At 40.3% G+C, this 21033-nt stretch overlaps 1 protein-coding gene across 3 annotated transcripts in view; it reads left to right on the forward strand.

The window, feature by feature from the left end:
* Positions 1-21033, forward strand: part of UAP1 (UDP-N-acetylglucosamine pyrophosphorylase 1) — a 43274-nt gene that overhangs the window by 12315 nt on the left and 9926 nt on the right. For all 3 annotated transcript variants that reach the window (XM_062192636.1, XM_062192637.1, XM_062192638.1), the window contains exons 3-6: positions 6730-6934; positions 9189-9364; positions 11973-12145; positions 19229-19422. In XM_062192636.1, coding sequence (XP_062048620.1) covers positions 6730-6934; positions 9189-9364; positions 11973-12145; positions 19229-19422 — 748 coding nt within the window. The remainder of the gene's footprint in view (positions 1-6729; positions 6935-9188; positions 9365-11972; positions 12146-19228; positions 19423-21033) is intronic.

Below are 21033 nucleotides of genomic sequence, written 5' to 3' on the forward strand. Positions count from 1 at the left end.
TTTTAACACTGAGGGTGGAATATTCTTTATTTCTGAAGGATGAATACAGAAGTGACCACTATGCTTATTGTTGGAGAAAAAGCTTGCTTTAATTTATTTCTTGAAGTTTTTTTGGTTAGGTGTAGAGACAAATGTAGGGGAACAGCTGGAGGACCATTCATGTACAGAGCTGCAGTCTTGACAGAGAAGTACCTGGGAACTTTACTGAGAAAGTCATTTTAGTAAAGATATGTTTCCGTATTAAAAACCCCCATTCTTTTTAGAAATTTACTTATTTATTTGAAAGGCAGAGAGAAAGAGAGATACACACACACATGCACACACATATAAGCACACATTGGGGTTACGGTTTGTGTATAGTCTTGTTACCTGCTCAAGAATTTGTCGCTATGAAAGACTTCCAAGATACTCATATTTTGAGACAGAGTTTAGTGAACCCCCCCCCATGCCACCTTGTTCCTCAAATTTTTGCTACATTTTCTTCATTTTTCTTTTTCTTTGCTGAAATATTTTAATCTAAGCCCTGAATACCATCATTTTGACCCTCATGTGTTCTCTGTATCTCTAAATATGTGGCATCTTCCTAATCACAGTGCCATTATTATGCTAAGTGAAATTTACAGCAATCCTCTTGTATATAAAACTGGTTCAAATGGAAATTTTCCTGATTAGTCTGCTTTTTGGGCTTAACAATTTCGGGAAACAGTTGCAGCTGAAAGATATGATTAAAAATTAAAGTCTTAAAATATCTCCTCTGAATACCTCTCTTGGATAGCTCTGCTTTATTTCCACAAGTTGAAGAACCTATCTGTCCCACTTGTTTCAGAGTGCTGGCGTTTTAAATGAAAGCGCTGGTGGTGCTCTATTTCGAAAGCACCTATACTGCATTCCTTGATTCTGGCTTATGGCCAAGTTAGTGTGTGGGAGAAACTAGTTCAAGCAGGAAGTTATCCAGGAACCATTTGACCTCTGACAGGCCACTGTAAACTCTTTGCCTTGTTTGTTGTGAATATTATCAGGAAAAGTGCTCAGACTCTCTCAGATCCAAAACACATGATTATCAAGGAGAGAGATACACTGTACCCCTGCAATGTCTCAGTGTAGCTTGAAAAAAATAAATCTTTTTAGCCTCTGATATGATGCCTATTGAAGTCACTTCTGTAGGAGAGTTATTAACTCTGTGTTTTACAGTGGAGAGATGGAAAGGTTGATATAGTGATGCACTTTTAGCTGTCTTTTTTCTTCTGAAAAAGTAGCTTTAGGACAGGAGAATTTCCTAAGTTTCTAATTGCCACATGGCTCAGTGTGTTTATAATCAAATAACATTGTTTGTGTTGGTGCACTGCTACCCATATGAAATTTATGTTATGACAAATGCAGTTTGAAGTAATGTGTAATTGACATGTAACTAAAAAGTTTACTGAATCATATTGGCCCACTTAATTTCAAGCAGTATTTTATCTGTCAGTATAAGAAGGATACTAGTTTATGTGTTACATACTTTTGATAAACTTTGGAACTTGGTGCAGTGACACAGCTGAAGTGGATGTCTGCTTTAACCAGTGTACACACAATTCAATACCGTGAACAACATCTGTAGCTGCATTTGTTTTTGAATTGCAACTGGCCTTTATACTCCAGACACTGCTTTCTTTCCTCTTGTTTTTCTCTGTCCACTCTTTTTTTTTTTTTTCTCTCTCTACTCTTAACTGAGAGGCAGGAAGAAGCTTATGCAGAAACCTTTTTAAAAATATATGGATTACATTATATAACTCATTATGATAGTTGTGGTTAGATAGAGATGAGATACAAATGTTTACCTGGAAATGTACACATAGCAGGGGTTATCTCATTCCCCTTTTCAGAAATGGTCTCCAAGATAGGTCCACAGGGGGGAAGAAGAATCGAAGGAAGTCTGGCAAAAGGGGTTTAGGAAACAAACACATGCCAGTACTTCTTTATTTGAATAAAGAATTGAGCCACAATGAGCTGCTGGTTAGCAAGCCTTTAAAACTGAAAAAAATGGAAAATTAGAATGAAGCAATAGTTTAGAGAACCAATCGAAGGAAAACATAAGTTTATTCAGGGATATTTTGATAGCTGGTTGGAACCTACTGGAAGCACTGAATGGCATTGAGGGGCATCAGTGAGCAGGAGCTGAGACGTGGAGCTGGCTTCTGGGAACATGGCTTTTACATTCTTCAGGTAAGGTAGCTGAGGGAAATGATTTACCTTTGGACTGAGAGTAAAAGTAAGGATTCAGAAAGAATGTCTGGAGACATATTAATAATAAAACAACCTAAAATACATGTGCCATATGAAGAACATATATAGTACAAAAAGGACAAAGACTTTTGTGTTCAAAATAAGACATATGTACCTAGAACTTTTTTGAAGACGTCCAGAGATATTTCTGATTCTAACAGTTTTTGTTGGAATGCAAGTGTCCAGGCTCATAGTTTATTATCTGCAATTCTAAAATGATTCAAAACTTGCTTTATAGGGGCTGGCACTGTGGTGTAGTGGGTAAAGCTGCTGCCTGCAGTGCCAGCATCCCATATGGGCACCGGTTCGAGTCCCGGCCGCTCCACTTCTGATAGCTCTCTGCTATGGCCTGGGAAAGCAGTAGAAGATGACCCAAGTCTTTTGTCCCCTGCACCCACGTGGGAGACTGGGAAGAAGCTCCTGGCTCCTGGCTTTGGATTGGCACAGCTTTGACCATTGTGGCCATCTGGGGAGTGAACCAGTGGATGGAAGACCTTTCTCTCTCTGCCTCTGCCTCTCTGTAATTCTGCCTTTCAAATACGTAAATCTTTTAAAAAAAAAAAAACAAAAAACACACAAACTTGCTTTATAGCAAAATCTTACTTGAATGGACAAACTATTTTTAAATTTTATTTATCCTGCTTGATGTGATCTAGAGCGGTGTTTCAGATATGCTAGGTGTATAATATAACATTGTATATGAGGGTACTTCAAAACTTGTAGAAAATGAGATTAAAAGATAAGTTTAGGGGTAGGCATTGTCCAGTGGGTTAAGCAAGACTTGAGACGCTTGTATCCTGTAGTGGAGTGCTTGGTTTAAGTCCTGGCTACTATGCACTTCTGATCCAGCTTCCTGCTAATGTGTGTGGGAGGCAGTACTTGAATTCCTACCACCCATATAGGAGAGGCAGCTAGAGTTCCTTGGCCTGGCCTAACCCTGGTTGTTGCTGGCAATCTGGAAGTGAATGTTGACTCTTCCCTATTCAGTAGCTTTTCTGTGTGAAAGGGTGGATAAGACAGAAAAAAACCCACAAACCCTTGGGAATTCAGTGGAAAAGAGAAGAAAGGGCAACAAAGAAATAGGAAGGAAGTTTATGCACCTAAAAATCATGGTGCTGTAATATGTCCCTTGAACGCTTGGGTGTGGTGAGAGCTGCTGGAGGCAGTGTAGTGAGTGTGACTAGACAGGCCCTGGAGTCAGAATGTAATCCTTGTTCCATTTACTACCTCTGTGACTTTGGGTAGGACTCTTAATTTCTCTGAACCTGTTATCTTTAGACTTGCCTCTTAGATTATAGTTACTATTTTGGGTTGTAATGTTACCCCTAATTTTATTTTCTTATTTTTATTTTATTTTTTTTTTAAATGCTTATCAATTCTTCAGTGGTTTTTTAACTTTTATTTATTTATTTATTTATTTGACAGGCAGAGTGGATAGTGAGAGAGAGAGACAGAGAGAAAGGTCTTCCTTTTTGCCGTTGCTTCACCCTCCAATGGCCGCTGCGGCTGGCGCATCACGCTGATCCGAAGGCAGGAGCCAGGTGCTTCTCCTGGTCTCCCATGCGGGTGCAGGGCCCAAGGACTTGGGCCATCCTCCACTGTCTTCCCGGGCCATAGCAGAGAGCTGGCCTGGAAGAGGGGTAACTGGGATAGAATCCGGCGCCCCAACCGGGACTAGAACCCGGTGTGCCGGTGCCGCAAGGCGGAGGATTAGCCTGTTAAGCCACGGCGCCGGCCTATTTTCTTATTTTTAAACTCTGATAAGGTACACTTATATTCTGTGGAGGTAATAACAATGACAATTCACCTTCCAGGCAAGCAAGAAGGAGAGAAAATTAGAACTGAAGTAGTTAAGGCCAGTTTCATATCAAAGGTGAAAATCATAGAAGTAGACAATGTGCTTTTTTTTTTTTTTTTTTTTTTTGACAGGCAGAGTTAGACAGTGAGAGAGTGAGAGAGAGAGACAGAGAGAAAGGTCTTCCTTCCGTTGGTTCACCCCCCAAATGACTGCTACGGCCGGCGCTGCACCGATCCGAAGCCAGGAGCCAGGTGCTTCTCCTGGTCTCCCACGCGGGTGCAGGGCCCATGCACTTGGGCCATCCTCCACTACGCTCCTGGGCCACAGCAGAGAGCTGGACTGGAAGAGGGGCAACCGGGACAGAGTCCGGTGCCCCAACCGGGACTAGAACCCAGAGTGCCGGCACCTCAGGCGGAGGATTAGCCTAGTGAGCTGCGGCGCTGGCCGACAATGTGCTTTTAACTTTTTTAATTGAAAAAATAGTTGCTGGAATAGTTGTTGAATAATGTCCTTTCACTATATTTATTTACTGATGAAGCAAAATTATAGAATTCAGACTGAGGGCAGTACTGATTTTATAAGGGGTTTATTTAATTTTTCTTTTTATTCATAATGAACTAGTATATTAGCATTAAGAAAACCCAATATATCAAAATCACATAAATCACAAAGTTTGTAAATTAGATAAAGATTTTAAAATAATAGTAACTGATGGTAGATACCACTGCCTCTTCAGTCTTATTTATAGTTATGGCCAATGTCCAGGTTCATTCACAAAGTTTCTGAGTTTTAATGAAACTATGAAACTCAAGAAATAAGTACACACACTGTCAACCATTGCTTTTTTTTTTTTTAAAGATTTATTTATTTGAAAGTCATAGTTACACAGAGAGAGGAGAGGCAGAGAGAGAGAGAGAGGTCTTCCATCTGCTGGTTCACTCCCCAGAGGGCCGCAATGGCCAGAGCTGTGCCGATCTGAAGTCAGGAGGCAGGAACCAGGAGCTTCTTCTGGGTCTCCCACATGGGTACAGCGTCCTAAGGACTTGGGCCATCTTCTGCTGCTTCCCCAGGCCATAGCAGAGAACTGGATCGGAAGTGGAACAGCCGGAGCTCAAACCCGTGCCCATATGGGATGCAGAGCGTTAACCCACTGCGCCACAGTGCGGGCCCCATCAACCATTGCTTTAATGTCATCTGATATTCTACATTTTTTTCTAACTTGCCAGAGATTTCCATGCAGCCTCTTCTCACAAGTTGCTCTACCTCAGTGCTGAGCTGAGTCCCAGAAATGGAATCTGGCAAGATTTTGGTGTTTGTCTTTTTAATCCACATTGAAATTCTGTTTTAATCCACATTAAATTCTCTGTTTTTCATTAACTATACAGTTTACTTTGTTTACATTTGTATCTTCAATCCATCTTGAATTTTTTGGTTCAGAGGATAACATTTTTATTCAAGCATTATGCTTAATAACTACTTTATAATGAATATTCAACTGGTGAAAGCTGACAGGTTCCAGACAGAAGAAATAAATCTGTAATAAAAAGACTCTTAGTTTCATTTCTTTTTGAGCTACTGTAGACGGCCCATTTTTTGAAAAGATACCTTAACAAATTTTATTAGAGTATAATTACATACAATAAAATGCATAATTTTGTTTTAACCATGGTATTCACCCATATAACTACTGCCCCAATCAAGATACAGAATGTTTTTGTGCTTTGTGGATAATCCCCCAAATTCATTCATTTGAGGTGGGTTTCAAATCAGGTACTCTAACTTCAGAGCCTGGTTTTTAACCATTATACTATACTGATTTCCTAATTGAAAGTTTCTTTTCTTTTTTTTTTTTTTTTAAAGATTATTTATTTGAAAGGCACAGTGACAAAGAGAAGAGAGAGAGAGATAGATCTTCCATCCACTGGTTTATTCCCCACATGGCTGCAAAGGCTGGTGCTGGCTAGGCCCAACACAGGAACCTGGAATACCATCTGAGTAGCAGGGGCCCAGGTAGTTGGGCCATCCTCAGCTGTTTTTCCCAGGCACATTAACAGGGACCTGGATTGGAAGCAGAGCAGCTAGGACATGAACCAGTGCTCCAACATGGGATGTGGGTGTCACAGGCAGTGGCTTAATCTGCTGTTCCACAATGCTGACCCCAAAGGTTTCTTTTCTTTACATTTACATGGTAGTAATTTGCTTCATATATTTTCATGTTCATTGATTAATTATTTATTACTGATTGATATTTATAGGCTGGAAGTAATTTAATAGCATTGCCATTCATCCTGAAACTTGGTATTTTCTTTTATCCTTTTTTTGAACTTAACTTCATCTAGTGAGTAGTCAAGTTCTTGCAAAACATTTAGAATATTTCTTCATCTTTGCCTCCCGAACTTATCAGAAAATAAAATGTTATATTAACTCTTTAAAGTGTATCTTTCATTAATTGTTTGGTGTTTGGTTGTGTTACATAAATTTAACTGTTTTAGTGATAAACATGCTTCTGTTAAAGAAAGAGTATCATCCATGACTCTATATGGAGTCCTTTCTCTCGATACCTTATGCTGGTATGTTGGGTCTTTGTTGCTACCTGTGTATGTTTAATGTATGTATGTTTAAGTGTTATTGTAGATGTTTTATGACACAAATGTTTTCTTTTCTAGGACTTTCCCAGATCTCTCAGAACAAAGTGGCAGTCCTTCTTCTAGCTGGTGGGCAGGGGACAAGACTTGGAGTTGCATATCCCAAGGGCATGTATGATGTTGGTTTGCCATCCCACAAGACACTTTTTCAGATTCAAGCAGAGCGTATTCTGAAGCTCCAACAGTTAGCTGAAAAACGTTATGGCAACAAATGCATCATTCCATGGTAAGATAGGTCGCATTATGGGAGTGTGTCTGAACGGATGTTATTCTATAATATTAAGAATATATAAGCAGACATATTTCTTGGTACTACTAATTTTTCATGAGAGGTATAATTTATTATATGTGAAGATACTTTAAAAAGCTCTTAGAAAAGTGGGATTAAAAGATAAATTTATTTTGGTACCATGTTTTCTGAATACAAGTTTGTTTTTTCATAATGGACATTTTTCTGTGAACGTTTTGGAGACTTCCCAGATATGAGTTCAGATTTTTTTTTTTTTTTTTTTTTTTTTGACAGGCAGAGTGGACAGTGAGAGAGAGAGATAGAGAGAAAGGTCTTCCTTTTTGCTGTTGGTTCACCCTCCAATGGCCACTGCGGCCGGCACATCCTGCTGATCAGAAGCCAGGAGCCAGGTGCTTCTCCTGGTCTCCCATGTAGGTGCAGGACCCAAGCACTTGGGCCATCCTCCACTGCCTTCGCGGGCCATAGCAGAGAGCTGGCCTGGAAGAGGGGCAACCGGGACAGAATCCAGCGCCCCGACCGGGACTAGAACCCGGTGTGCCGGCGCCGCAAGGCGGAGGATTAGCCTGTTAAGCCATGGCGCTGGCCTCAGATTTTTTTCTTGACTTCAGATAACTTAGGTTTTAATTCCAGTTTCCACAAACTTTTGAAATAAATACTCTCTTACATTAGAAGTAATATATGGGGGCCCACATGGTGGTGGAGCTGTTTAGCCGCTGCTCACAACACTGGCATCCCATATGGGAGTGCTGGTTCAAGTCCCAGGTTATCGGAGCTCTCCACACTCTCCCCTCCTCCATGCACACTTCACATAAGAGCTGCATTGATTTCTCTGCTAAGATCCAAACTTGTGTTCTCTGTCTGTGTCAGTGTGCCATATTTTCAGGGCCTACTACTTGCTCAGTATTTGCCTCCTAAGTCTGAGTTGTGCTCTGCCTTTTAGAAGTGTTTTACTTTAAGTCTTTAATATCTTCTCCAGAGCAGTTTTGGAAGTTCGTACATTCTTTGGGGGAAAACTAATTGTGTGTTTGATTATTTCAGTCCCATGTGGCCAACAAAAGTTCTGCTGGTGTCTCTGTCCCCCTGTGGCAGCCTCTGGTCCGAGCTCACTCAGCCACTAAACTGTACCCACAAATCAGCAAATACCCTCAGGACAAGGCAGCTGTCTGTCCTTAATTTCCCTTTGGGTTTTCCTCTCTGGATTTTTAATTGCAATCCATGTAGCTTCTGCAACTTTGCTGCCTTTAAAACTATGCTTTTTGTAGTTTTCCCAGCTTTTCTAGCTCTTCTCAGCATCAGTGCTAGCCTGCTGCTGTGAGCTATTTTTTCATCTTGATTCCTGTGGGATTTTTGAGGAACATCTGTGTTCTAAGCAGCCAACATTCTGCTTACACAGCTTTGGCCTCCTACTATCATGTTGGAATGTCTTCTTTCTCTTCCTTTCATCTCTATACAACTCAGAATTTCTGTTCTTTTTGTATGCGGGGAAGTTTAGCTGGCTGTTTTCTAATCTTCTAAATCATGCCTATACTTTTTGCACTCAATGTTCTAAACAACCAGGAAAATTTATTAGACAAATTATGACTGTGATGGGCAATTATACCCTTTTCTTCAATCATTTATTCATTCAACAAATATTAATTGCCTATTTTTAGGTGCTGGGGCCAAATTAGTAACCAAAGCAGACAAAAACCCAACCCCTACCTATGTGTACTACTACAGTTACTAACTGTGGTTATAGTTTGTTTCTTTTTCCCTCCTTTGCCACACTAGTATGAGTTGGAGTTTTGTGACAACGAAGAGTATAATTATACTCTTATGATTCTAAATGGAGGGTGAGCAGAGCCCAGCTACCATTTCGAATTCTGATGAAAAGAGCCACGAGAGATCATTGCAATCCCTTTTTTCTTCCTATTTATTTAAAATGGGAGTGTTAATTTTATAAAGTACTTTCACTGAGTTCTAAGTAAATAAGCCAGATACGGGTTTTCTGTTGTTGGAGCTATGTTGAATGTTGTTAGATTTATTTTATATGCAAGGATTGATGAAATTGTGGGAAGAAGTTCTTGTTGCACAGCAGCTAATCAGTGTGTCATATCCAGGAAAAAGAAGAAGGAAGGAAAAATAAGAAGCAAGTGCCCTTAGCGATTTTCTTCACTTTGGAAAACAGAACTATATTTTGCTCTAATTCGCACAGCACTCTTGCTTAAGAGATCTACTTTTCTCTTGTAAGGTATATAATGACCAGTGGCAGAACAATGGAATCTACAAAAGAATTCTTCACAAAACATAAGTACTTTGGTTTAAAAAAAGAGAATGTAATCTTTTTCCAGCAGGGAATGCTGCCTGCTATGAGTTTTGATGGGAAAGTTATTTTAGAAGAGAAGAATAAAGTTTCTATGGCTCCAGGTTTGTAATATCCTTGTTTAATGTGACTAGAAATGGCTGTAACATAAATCATTAAATGTTGATTACCTTCTTAATATGGTCATTTTCATATTAAAAATTAGTGTATATTAATACATTAATGTATAAAGAGGTATATTTGCAATTTAACAATGCTTTTTAAAAATATTTATTTTCATATGTTTGAAAGGTGAAGTCATGCACACACACACATGCACACACACAGAGAGTTAGATCTTCCATCTACTGCATCATTCCCTAAATGCCTGCAATAGCCAGATATAGGCCAGGCTGAAGCTAGGGGCTGGGAACTCCATCTGGGTCTCCCAGCTGGATGGCAGGGGCCCCAGCACTTGAGTCATTATCTGCTGTTCCCCAGCATGTATTAGCAGGAATCTGGATCAGAAGCAGCGTAGCTGGGACTTGACCTGGCGCTCTGAAATGGATTGGGGTATCCTAGGCGGAAGCTTAACCTTCTGCACCACAATGACACCACCTTACTGTTCACCCCAAGCAATGATTTAAAAAGATGAAAATGCCCATTGGTTGACTGGATAACATTTTATACTTTCTGCGGATATTTAATACTTTTTGTTCTCCAGAGTACTTTGAGCAGCATTTAGTATATTCATTCTCCTTAATCAGTATTTTGTATATAGAGAAACATATATAAAATCTTGGCTGTATTATTTATTGTAGTGAAAAACTGGAAACTATATGTTTAATAAATGAAATGCTAAATTATTTATAAAAGCATTAGTTGTTACATGTTATTAAAATAATTATTTGGGAACATTAAATGACCAGGAGAAATAATTTCAATATGTTAAGAGAATGTAAACACAAAATTGCATACACAGGACTAGTAGAGCCACTGTTCTGCCTAATTCCATGCAGGTTGTTATTTATTGGAGACACACAACCAGAATTAGTGCACTATCCATGTAGTCTAAAAAGGTGATACCAAATATGATATATTTTTCCCCAAAGAAACCTTTTATTTAATGAGTACAAACTTCGTAAGTACAACTTTCAGAATATAGATTCTTCCCACCATACTCGTCCTTTCACCACCACACCCACCCTACCTCCTCCTCCCTCTCCCATTCCCAGTCCCAGTCCCATTCTCCATTAAGATTTATTTTCAATTAACTTTATACACAGAAGACCAACTCTATAATAAATAGATTTCAACAATTTGCACACATATAAGCAAATATAAAAACTGAGAACAAATTTTACAGTTAATTCTCATAGTACAAACACTGAGGACAGAGGTCCTACATGGGGAGTAAGTGTACAGTGAGTCCTGTTGTTAATTTAACAGTTAACACTCTTATGTATGACGTCAGTGATCACCAGAGGCTCTTGACATGAGCTGCCAAGGCTGTGGAAGCCTTTTGAGTCCAAAGTCTCCATCAATATTTAGACGAGACCATAAGTAAAATGGAAGTTCTCTCCTCCCTTCAGAGAAAAGCACATCTTTCTTTACCAAATATGATTTTCACTGAAAAATAATTCTGTCTATGTGTCTGTATTTAGAAGAAAGGCTGAGGAGAAATAAATAGCAACATTCACGATGATGCTGTTTAGAGAATAGATTTTTATTTCACCTTAATTTCTTTAGTTTTTCTTTGAACTCTTTAATTAGTGGGAGAATTTACTGTTCTTAGCTGTATTTTGTGAAACATTTTTGTTTAATTTTTCATCATCATTTAAGGTGTCACAAAGGTTGTTGATGGAAGAAACACATTAAAGCAGCGCTGAAAATAGATGAGGAAGAAGTTTTTGCTTATATTTAGCCTAAATCACCATAGGTCTTCATATAAACCTGGTTTCTTAAAAATTATCTGTTTTAAAATCCTCATGGATTTTTGTTTTTGAGATGGGTAAAATTATTTTGAGGTGGTTGTAAATAAAGAACTAAGTTGAATCATGCCTGTGTTACTAAACTTGAAACATTTTGAAATAACTGTTGCCTGATAAAGCATAAAGGATTTTATGTTTTACAATGGCATCCAAAAGGTATGAGTTAATTATTTTTTAATAGGCAGAGTGGACAGTGAGACAGATCTTCCTTTTTGCCGTTGGTTCACCCTCCAATGGCCGCCGCGGCCAGCGCACCGCGCTGATCCGATGGCAGGAGCCAGGTGCTTCTCCTGGTCTCCCATGGGGTGCAGGGCCCAAGCACTTGGGCCATCCTCCACTGCACTCCCAGGCCACAGCAGAGAGCTGGCCTGGAAGAGGGGCAACCGGGACAGAATTCCGGCACCCCGACCGGGACTAGAACCCGGTGTGCCAGCACCGCAGGCGGAGGATTAGCCTAGTGAGCTGCAGCGCTGGCCCGAAAGGTTTGAGTTAAAAAGAAGTGTCATCTTTAGTGTTGCCTGTCTTACGTTAGTAATTGCATTTGGCTATATAACCTTCAAAGTCAAGTATATTCTTTTGACACCTGAATCTTTTCTAATGGATATTTAGGATTTTTTGTTGTTGTTCTGTAAAAAGAAACTTTTTCAGAGATTTTCACCTTAGTTTGGAAACATTAAACAATCTTTGGGTCACTATTGTAATGGGTTTTGGTGTGCTACTAATGGGCTGTTTTGTTTTCCAGATGGGAATGGTGGTCTTTATCGGGCTCTTGCAGCCCAGAATATTGTAGAAGACATGGAGCAAAGAGGCATTTGGAGCATCCATGTCTATTGTGTTGACAACATACTAGTAAAAGTGGCTGACCCACGGTTCATTGGGTTTTGCATTCAGAAAGGAGCAGACTGTGGAGCAAAGGTAATGTCTTTCTCTGTTGTAGTGAGGCCTTAAAAGGTCTTTCTCTGTTAGTGTGTATGTGCCAGCAGTCAATTAGATTTATTAAGATGATTTGAGTATTGTAGGGCCATTCATCTCTCTGAAGTAACTAAACTATCCCACACCCACTTTTTTTCTTAGGTTGGCAACACTTCATTTTTTTTTTTTAAAGATTTTATTTATTTGAGAAGTAGAGTTACAGATAGTGAGAGGGAGAGAGAGAGAGAAAGGTCTTCCATCCAATGGTTCACTCTCCAAATGGCCGGAGCTAAGCCGATTTGAAGCCAGAGCCAGGAGATTCTTCTGGGTCTCCCACGTGGGTGCAGGGTTCCGAGGGCGGGGGCCATCTTCTACTGCTTTCCCAGGCCACAGCAGAGAGCTGGATCGGAAGATGAGCAGCCGGGACTAGAATCAGCGCCCATATGGGATGCCGGCGCCGCAGGCGGAGGATTACAGCCCATGCTGCACTTCATTCTAGAAATAATATATGCTTTTTAATCACAAGGAAGCGTTTGTAATATGTGAGGGTGATTTGTAAGTTCCGGGTAAAGTGCTTGATTATCAGCAGGCCTGGGATGAATTCATTAGTATCAAATTGTGTTCAATGAGATTAACCCATTTTTTTTCCTATGACAAAGTTAATAGTGTTAGGTAAGGGAAATATGGTAGAAATAGAATATTTGGACCTCTGTGTGGCCTCTGGCAAACTAACTAATGATGCCCTTATGGATGATAATATATAGGTTGGCAATAAGGACAATTAAGAAAATTAATAATTTCTGGAATGACCAAAGACATATGGGTATTAAGTTGATGGAGGTTTTCAAGACTCTACCCTTGGCACTGTTCTTTTGAACAGTTTAGGAGGCATGCCTTTTTGGGAGCAAACAAAATATATACCATAGCTAAGAATAAAGTAGGAAACCTGCAAGAACTTAAAAGTATTTTGTAATACTTAAAAATATTGATATAAATATTACTTTCCTAGAAGTCTGTAAAAGTATCCATTTGTATCAAATGTCAAAATCGCAAAGACTGTTTTGCAGAGTATTGACAAAATGTAACATTTAGAATAAACATGGATGTCCAGGAAAATATTTAAAAAGGAAGATGATAAAGGATGATGATAAAAAAATGGGGTTGGAGATGATTAGATATTAAAATGAATTATAAGTAAAATGTGACAGGAGTGTGGTACTGGAACCAGAAGAGAATCACAGATTAGTGGAAATAGAATCACAGAGCAGTCAGAAACAAATCTTTGCATAGTAAGAATGTACCATATAGGGGCCGGCACTGTGCCATAGTGTGTAAAGCCGCCGCCTGCAGTGCTGGCATCCCATATGGGTGCTGGTTTGATAACCGGCTGTTCCACTTCTGATCCAACTCTCTGTTAATGGCCTGGGAAAGCAGTAGGAGATGGTCCAAGTGTTTGGGCCCCTGCACCCACGTGGGAGATTGGGAAGAACTCATGGCTCCTGGCTTTGGATCAGGCCAGCTCCAGTAGTTGCAGCCATTTGGGAAGTAAATCAGCAAATGGAAGATCTCTCTGTGCCTCTGCCTCTCTGGAACTCTTTCAAATGAATAAATAAATCTTTAAGAAAAAAAGGATGTACCATTACGAAAATATGACATTTGAAATAGGGGAAAAAATAAGTGAGGGAAGTGGCTAAAAATCAAGAATGACCCTCTCCCGCAAAGCTCATGTCAAAATCAATTTTAAATGGATCACAAAATATATAAAAAACGAAGCCATGAGAATGTTATAAGATTTTGAATAATTGTACACACATGTGTTTTTAAAATTTTATTTGAGAGACAGAGATAGAATTTTCATTCTCTGATCCAGTCCTCAAATGCCCACAAGAGTTGTTGGGGACAGCCTCCAGGACCTGGGAACTCAGTCCAGGTCTCCCATGTGGGTGGCGAGAACTCCACTGCTTAACCCATCACTGCTGCCTCCCAGGACCCACGCTGGCAGGGAGCTGGATCTGGAGCCAGGAGTTGAGCCCAGGTAATCTTAGGTGGAACAGAGTATCCTAACGAGTAGCTTAACTGCTAGGTCCAATACTCACCCTTTAATTTTATAATTTTGATGCAAAAGGAAGATCTGTTGTGCCAGAAGTAGAAAATATGTAGGCTTTTGATAAAAACAATTAGACTTCATATAAATTTGAAATACTTTGATTTTAAAAGAAGATCTGCCTTAAGTGACATTATGGTCTTGGTTGAAGATGTCACTTCTCTCAAAATTAATCTCTAAGTGTAATGCAAAGTTAAGTCCAGAAGCTGAAATCTTAAGTGTATCAGTGTAAGTTTTGAGAGATTGATTTGATAGACCTAAGAAAATTTCTCCTGATTCTGAAAATAAGAGTTCTGTTTATTTAAGATCTTTATTCCAGTACTCTTCGAGTAACTGTAATCTATTTTAAATAGCTCCTACATTGTATTAAAAAAAGCGTATTGGGTTGTAAGGAGGTACTAAGTTTTGAAAAATCAAAAAAGTGCATTTCTAACTTTGTTCCTCTTGGTGTCACTCTTCTAAAATAGGACTTTGAAGTTTGGATGGAAGGTTTTTTTTTTTTTTTTTTTTTTTTTTTTGAGTTTTACTGCTATAAACTTCAGAAACAGCTTTAACTCTATGATCCTAGAAGGGACCTCCAAGATCCCAGAAATTAGCACCCTGGGTTCCAATAGTTTGTAAGTCCCAGGCTCAAGGCTCATAGGCTCAAGGCTCATAATCAGAGCCAGGATTAAAATTTATGTTTTTCAGGGCTGGCACATGGCACAGTGGATTTAGCCGTGACACCAGCATCCCATATGAGTGCCACTTCAAGTACTGGCTGCTGCGCTTCCAATCCCACTCCCTACTAATGCACCTGGGAAAACAGCAAAGGATGGCCTAAGTGCTTGGGTCTCTTCCATTAATGTGGGAGACCCAGATGGAGTTCCAGGCTTTTGGTTTCGGCCTGGCCCAGCCCCTACTGTTTCAGCCATTTTGGGGTGTGAACCAGTGAATTGGAAGATCTCTTTCTCTCTCTGGCTCTCCCTCTCCATAACTCTTTTAAATAAGTAAATATATCTTTTAAAAAATTCATGTTTCTCAACTCCTGGTCTAAGTATATCACATCATAGAATCATCCTCTTCAGACCAGTCATGCATTTGCTGGCATTTCAAAAGTTTTAAGCTGGTGAGTCACTCATCCTGAGATGGGCCAGGATAGATCCTGACTGTCTAACTTGTCAGTCTAACTTGTACACTCACTGGTTAGTCCTGTGTCTGGTGTACCAGTTGTGGTGTTGTAATAGCCACCCAGTGAAAGAATAAATACATACTCAGATGGAACTAAAGTATGACTGGATTGGCATATTTCAAAAAGTTTTAGAAATCTTAGATCTCTGCCCTCCCCCTTTTAAAAATAAAACCAAAATACTAAAATATATATTTAAAAACATTCTCAAGTCCTTGGGCCCCTGCACCCACATGGGAGACCTGGAAGAAGCTCCTGGCTCCTGGCTCTGGATCAGTGCAGCTCCGGCACAGCTATTTTGGGAGTGAACAAGTGGATAGAAGACTCTTTCTTTCTTTCTCTCTCTCTCTGTAACTCTACCTTTCAAATAAAAAATACATCTCAATAAATAAATAAATAAATAAATAAATAAATAAATAAAAACAAAAAACCACATTAATGAAGGAATGACCCATAGTGTAGTAGTAGCATTTTTTTTTTTTTTAATTTATTGATTTGAAAGTCAGAGTTACAGTGAGCAAGGGAGACAGAGAGAGATCTTCCACCTGCTGATTCACTCCCTAAATGGCCACAACCAGTGCTGGGCCAGGCCGAAGCCAGGAGACAGGACCTTCTCCAATGCAGGTGCAGGGGCCCGGGCACTTGGGCCATCTTCTGCTGCTTTCCCAGACATATTAGTAGGGGGCTGGATCGGAACTGGAACAGCTGGGACTCAGGTGCCCATATGGGATGCTGGTGTGATAGAGAGCAGCTTAACCTGCTGCGTCATAGTGCAGGCCCCATGTAGTAGCGTTCTTTGCAGTACTCCTGTGACAAACCCTTATCTGGATGCATTAAATATTTTTTATGGAGTAGGGACCTTGAGAAAGTTGAAGAGGGGCCGGTGCTGTGGCGTAGTGGGTAAAGCCACTGCCTGCAGTGCCAGCATCCTATATGGGTGCCGGCACTGCCTGCAGTGCCAGCATCCTATATGGGTGCCGGTTCAAGTCCCAGCTGCTCCACTTCTGATCCAGCTCTCTGCTATGGCCTGGGAAAGCAGTAGAAGATGGCCTTGGGCCCCTGCACCCACATGGGAGACCCGGAAGAATCTCCTGATTCCTGGCTTCGGCGCAACTCTGGCCATTGCAGCCATCTGGGGAGTGAACCAGCAGAAGGAAGACCTCTCTCTCTCTTTGCCTCTGCCTGTCTGTAACTCTACCTTTCAAATAAAATAAATGAAACAAACAAACAAAAAAGAGAGTTGAAGAGCCGGGTAATTTGCAAGAGTACATAGCTTAGAGGGTAGGAGCCATTGTAAATTGAAGATCATTTTGTAAAGAAGTTATAATAACTTTGAAAGAAAGGTATATTTTGGACTTGCTGTCTAAATTTAACTTATGGAATATTCAGAAAATTTCTTAATTTTATACTATATGTCTTTTTCTATATGATATAAAGTAGCTTTAAATTTTACAAGTTTGTGAATGCTTTCTTCTGCAGTTTTGACTTTTGTAATATTTGGAGGTTAACAGCTGTCATGGAAGTAAACCTTTGGCTGGCATGAACACTTGGGAACTATAAAATGTGAATTTAGTTAGTTTTACTTTTCATGGCTGGTTGTGAGTAGGGGCATATAGAGGTGCTTGGAAAGTAAACCTTCTGTGCCTTAAAAATGCAAATTAGAGGAATACATTCCAAAATCCCCTGCGTAGTCAGATACCCACCCTAGATCATGTGGAGAGGTGGTGATGGGTGGATAGACAAGAATTGCAAATAAGCTTATGATTGGTTTAAATCATTTTGCTGTATAATGGTTCCCTCTAGTTTAATCCATTTCCTTGGTAGAAAGTTTCTTTTCATTGAATACTGTGCTCCTTTCAGGGTGGCAAACAGTGAAACTACACAGCAGTTTATGTATCCAGTAGCCCTGTCTCACTGAGCTAGACTCCATGCCTGTAACTCTAATTGCTGTGTAAATGAAGTTCTCGGTAGTGGCTCTAGTTGTCTGGAAGAGACTGCTGGCTGTGTTTATTTTAAGAAATCAGTTGCTGAACAAGTTTTAACTTTATTGGTAAAATTTCATGTGTACTTTGGAAAGACTTGATATTGGGGACAGATTTTTATAAATACACTGAAGCATTCTGGATTGTGATTTAGGCAAGACAAACAAACCAATATCTTCAAATATTTGTATTGGCTGGGTCTAGTCTAGGTGGATATTCATCTCATCTGAACCTGGATTTTATAGTAGTGCATTGCATACAGTTCTTTAATAGTTTTCTTCTTAATAGTCAGTCTAATAGAGTTTTTTAAATTACATACTCTTTTTCTTTTTAATTTCTTTCAACTCCCCCACCAGCCCAGAGCCATTGATAAACACTAGTTCTCAAACTTTTTGAGGCATAAAATCTTTTATTTAAAAAAAAAAAAATTAGGCCGGCGCCGTGGCTTAACAGGCTAATCCTCTGCCTTGCGGCGCTGGCACACCGGGTTCTAGTCTCGGTTGGGGTGCCGGATTCTATCCTGGTTGCCCCTCTTCCAGGCCAGCTCTCTGCTATGGCCCGGGAAGGCAGTGGAGGATGGCCCAAGTGCTTGGGCCCTGCACCCGCATGGGAGACCAGGAGAAGCACCTGGCTCCTGGCTTCGGATCAGCGTGATGCGCCGGCCGCGGCGGCCATTGGAGGGTGAACCAACGGCAAAAAGGAAGACCTTTCTCTCTGTCTCTCTCTCACTATCCACTCTGCCTGTCAAAAAAAAAAAAAAAAAAAAAAAAAAAAAAAAAAAAAAGAAGAAGAAGATCTCTTTCTCTCCCCACCTGTGTGTCTCTCAAGTACATAAATATTTAAAAAAAATTAGTGTGCAAGTTAGATAAATATGAGCAAGTCTCTCTGATGTTGGAGTAGGAGCCCAGTGACCTGCCTTAACTCCTTTGTTTTTATCAAGGTTCTTGAAAAATCAGGAAAGTGTGTGTTTATGAATGAAAATTCAAGAAATCAAATTTTCTTTTTTTTAAAAAAAGATTTATTTATTTGTTATTTGAAAGGCAGAGTTACATAGAAGCAGAGACAGAGAAGAGAGAGAGAGAGAGAGAGAGAGAGAGAGAGATTGGACTTCCATGAGAGAGAGAGAGAGAGATTGGACTTCCATCTGATGGTTCACTCCCTAAATGGCCGCAATGGCCAGAGCTGGGCCAATCTGAAGCCAGGAACCAGGAGCTTCTTCTGGGTCTCCCATGTGGATGCAGGGGCCCAAGGACTTGGGCCATCTTCAGCTGCTTTCCCAGGCCACCACAGCAGAGAGCTAGATCAGAAGCGGAGCAGCCAGGACTCAAACCAGTGCCCATATAGGATGTCAGCACTGCAGGTGTTGGCTTTGTCTGCTACAGTACAGCGCTGGCCTTGATATCCTGTTTTCAAATGAAGTCTTGATTTGGGCAGTGTAAAATAAGACAGCTTTTGTCTTATGAATTCCAGAGAAATTTTATTTCATTTATTCTCAAAAAGGTGAATATAGTTAAGGATAAATAACAAAATATTTGGAGAATGTGGACTTCACTTAGTTCTAATGGAATGTGATTCCTGTGGGCTACATGTGTATGATGGAATTCCTATCCTACAGTTTGGTTAGGTGATCAATAGGGAGGGAAGTAGTCTGTCTAAGAATATGAAGATGGATAGTTGGCTGTCTAAAGTTAAAAACTGCTTTGTCCTTAATACCTTGAAGACATTGTAAGCAAAATCGTAAATGTGGCATTTGACAGTGCTGCAAAGAAGCATTTGGTTAAATTTCTTCCTCTACTTTTATCTTTTTTTTTTTTTTTTTTTTCCGGTGGCAGGTTGTAGAGAAAACGAACCCTACAGAACCTGTTGGAGTGGTTTGCCGAGTGGATGGAGTATACCAGGTCGTGGAATATAGTGAGATCTCCCTAGCAACAGCTCAGAAACGAAGCTCCGATGGACGACTGCTCTTCAATGCGGGGAACATTGCCAACCATTTCTTCACTGTACCGTTTCTGAAAGATGTTGTCAAGTATGGCTAAGATGGGGGCCTTATGAAGTTGTTTTCACTGTTAATCAGAAACTAGGCCACTTGAAACTTAGACAGACACTCTATAAGTCCTTCTCTCACAGAATTTATCGTCTTTTCTTTTAAAAGATAATTATGTATTTATTTGAAAACCTAGAGGCAGAGATGGCAGAGAGAGAGAGAGAGAGATCTTCTATTCACTAGTTCACTCCTCAAAATGCTGGCAATAGCTGGGGCTGAGTTGGCCTAAGCCAAAGAAAGAGCCCAGGGCTCAATTTGGGTCTTCCACAAGTTGGCAGAGACTCGTGCATTTGGGCTGTCACCTGCTGGCTCCCAGGGTGTGCATTATCAGGAAGCTGGCATTGGAAGCCTAGCTGGGTCTCAAGCCCAGGCATTCTGACAGGGATGCAGTGTCCAAGTGGTGTCTTAACCGCTGTGCCAAATTCTCACCCCAGGATCACTTTTCAGATGGAATTTTAACTCCTATTGTGATTGCCTTTAGCCAGATCATAGAGTTGGAATTAGTAGGTGCCATTCCCCAGTGCATTAACAAGAATCCAAAGCATTTCTTCCTTTCCTTCTCACCCTCCATCCCCCTAGCTGCATCCCAGGTTCTGTTGAAGCAAAGAGTAAGAAGTGAAACTCTACTATAACTGGGACGTTTTTAAGATGGGAGTGGGCATTAGGAGTAGCAGTTTAACACCACCGAGAATGCCCATATCAGACGTCGAAGTGCCTGGGTTCATTTATCACCCCTATATCTGATCCAGCTTCCTGTTAGAGCATATCCTTGAAGACAGCAGGTGATGGGTCAGCTACCTGGGTCCCTGCCACCCACTGAATCAGAATTTCTGCAGAAAGACCCAGGACATCTATATTTTTATAATACTGCCCAAGCAATTTTAATTCAGCTGGTTCCCAACTAGCATTTAGGATGTAATATGTTAAAAAGTAAAGGAAAAACTCGAGACTTGCATGAAAAAATCAGCCACAAAGGATAAAATGAAAGCTGTTTTATTTCACCAGATTTTTAAATGAAGGACATTCTCACTATCTGATTCAGTTGATAGCTTTAGACATTCAAGATGACTACCTTTTTAAATGTTGATAAGCTTTACTTTAGAATATCAATTCCAGTTCTTTTTTTTTTTTTTTTTAAGATTTATTTATTTACTTGAAAGTCAGAGTTACACAGAGAGGAGAGGCAGAGAGAAAGGTCTTCCATTCAATGGTTTACTCCCCAATTGGCCGCAATGGCCAGAGCTTTGCCGATCCAAAGCCAGGAGCCAGGAGCTTCCTCCAGGTCTCCCACGTGGGTGCAGGGACCCAAGGACTTGGGCCATCTTCTACTGCTTTCCCAGGCCATAGCAGAGAGCTGGATTGGAAGTGGAGCAGCCAGGTCTTCAACCAGCGCCCATATGGGATGCTGGTGCTTCAGGCCAGGGTGTTAACCCTCTGCGCCACAGTGCCGGCCCCTCAATTCCAGTTCTAAGATGTTTTCCATTCTATTGTGGTGTTTGTACTTGTGTTCTTTACATTGGTAGTAACTTTTTGTTTTTTAAGGATTTTTATTTATTTCTTTGAGAGGTGGAGTTACAGAGAGAGGGAGACAGA

This window comes from Lepus europaeus, chromosome 5, assembly GCF_033115175.1.
Source record: "Lepus europaeus isolate LE1 chromosome 5, mLepTim1.pri, whole genome shotgun sequence".
Taxonomy (NCBI): domain Eukaryota; kingdom Metazoa; phylum Chordata; class Mammalia; order Lagomorpha; family Leporidae; genus Lepus; species Lepus europaeus.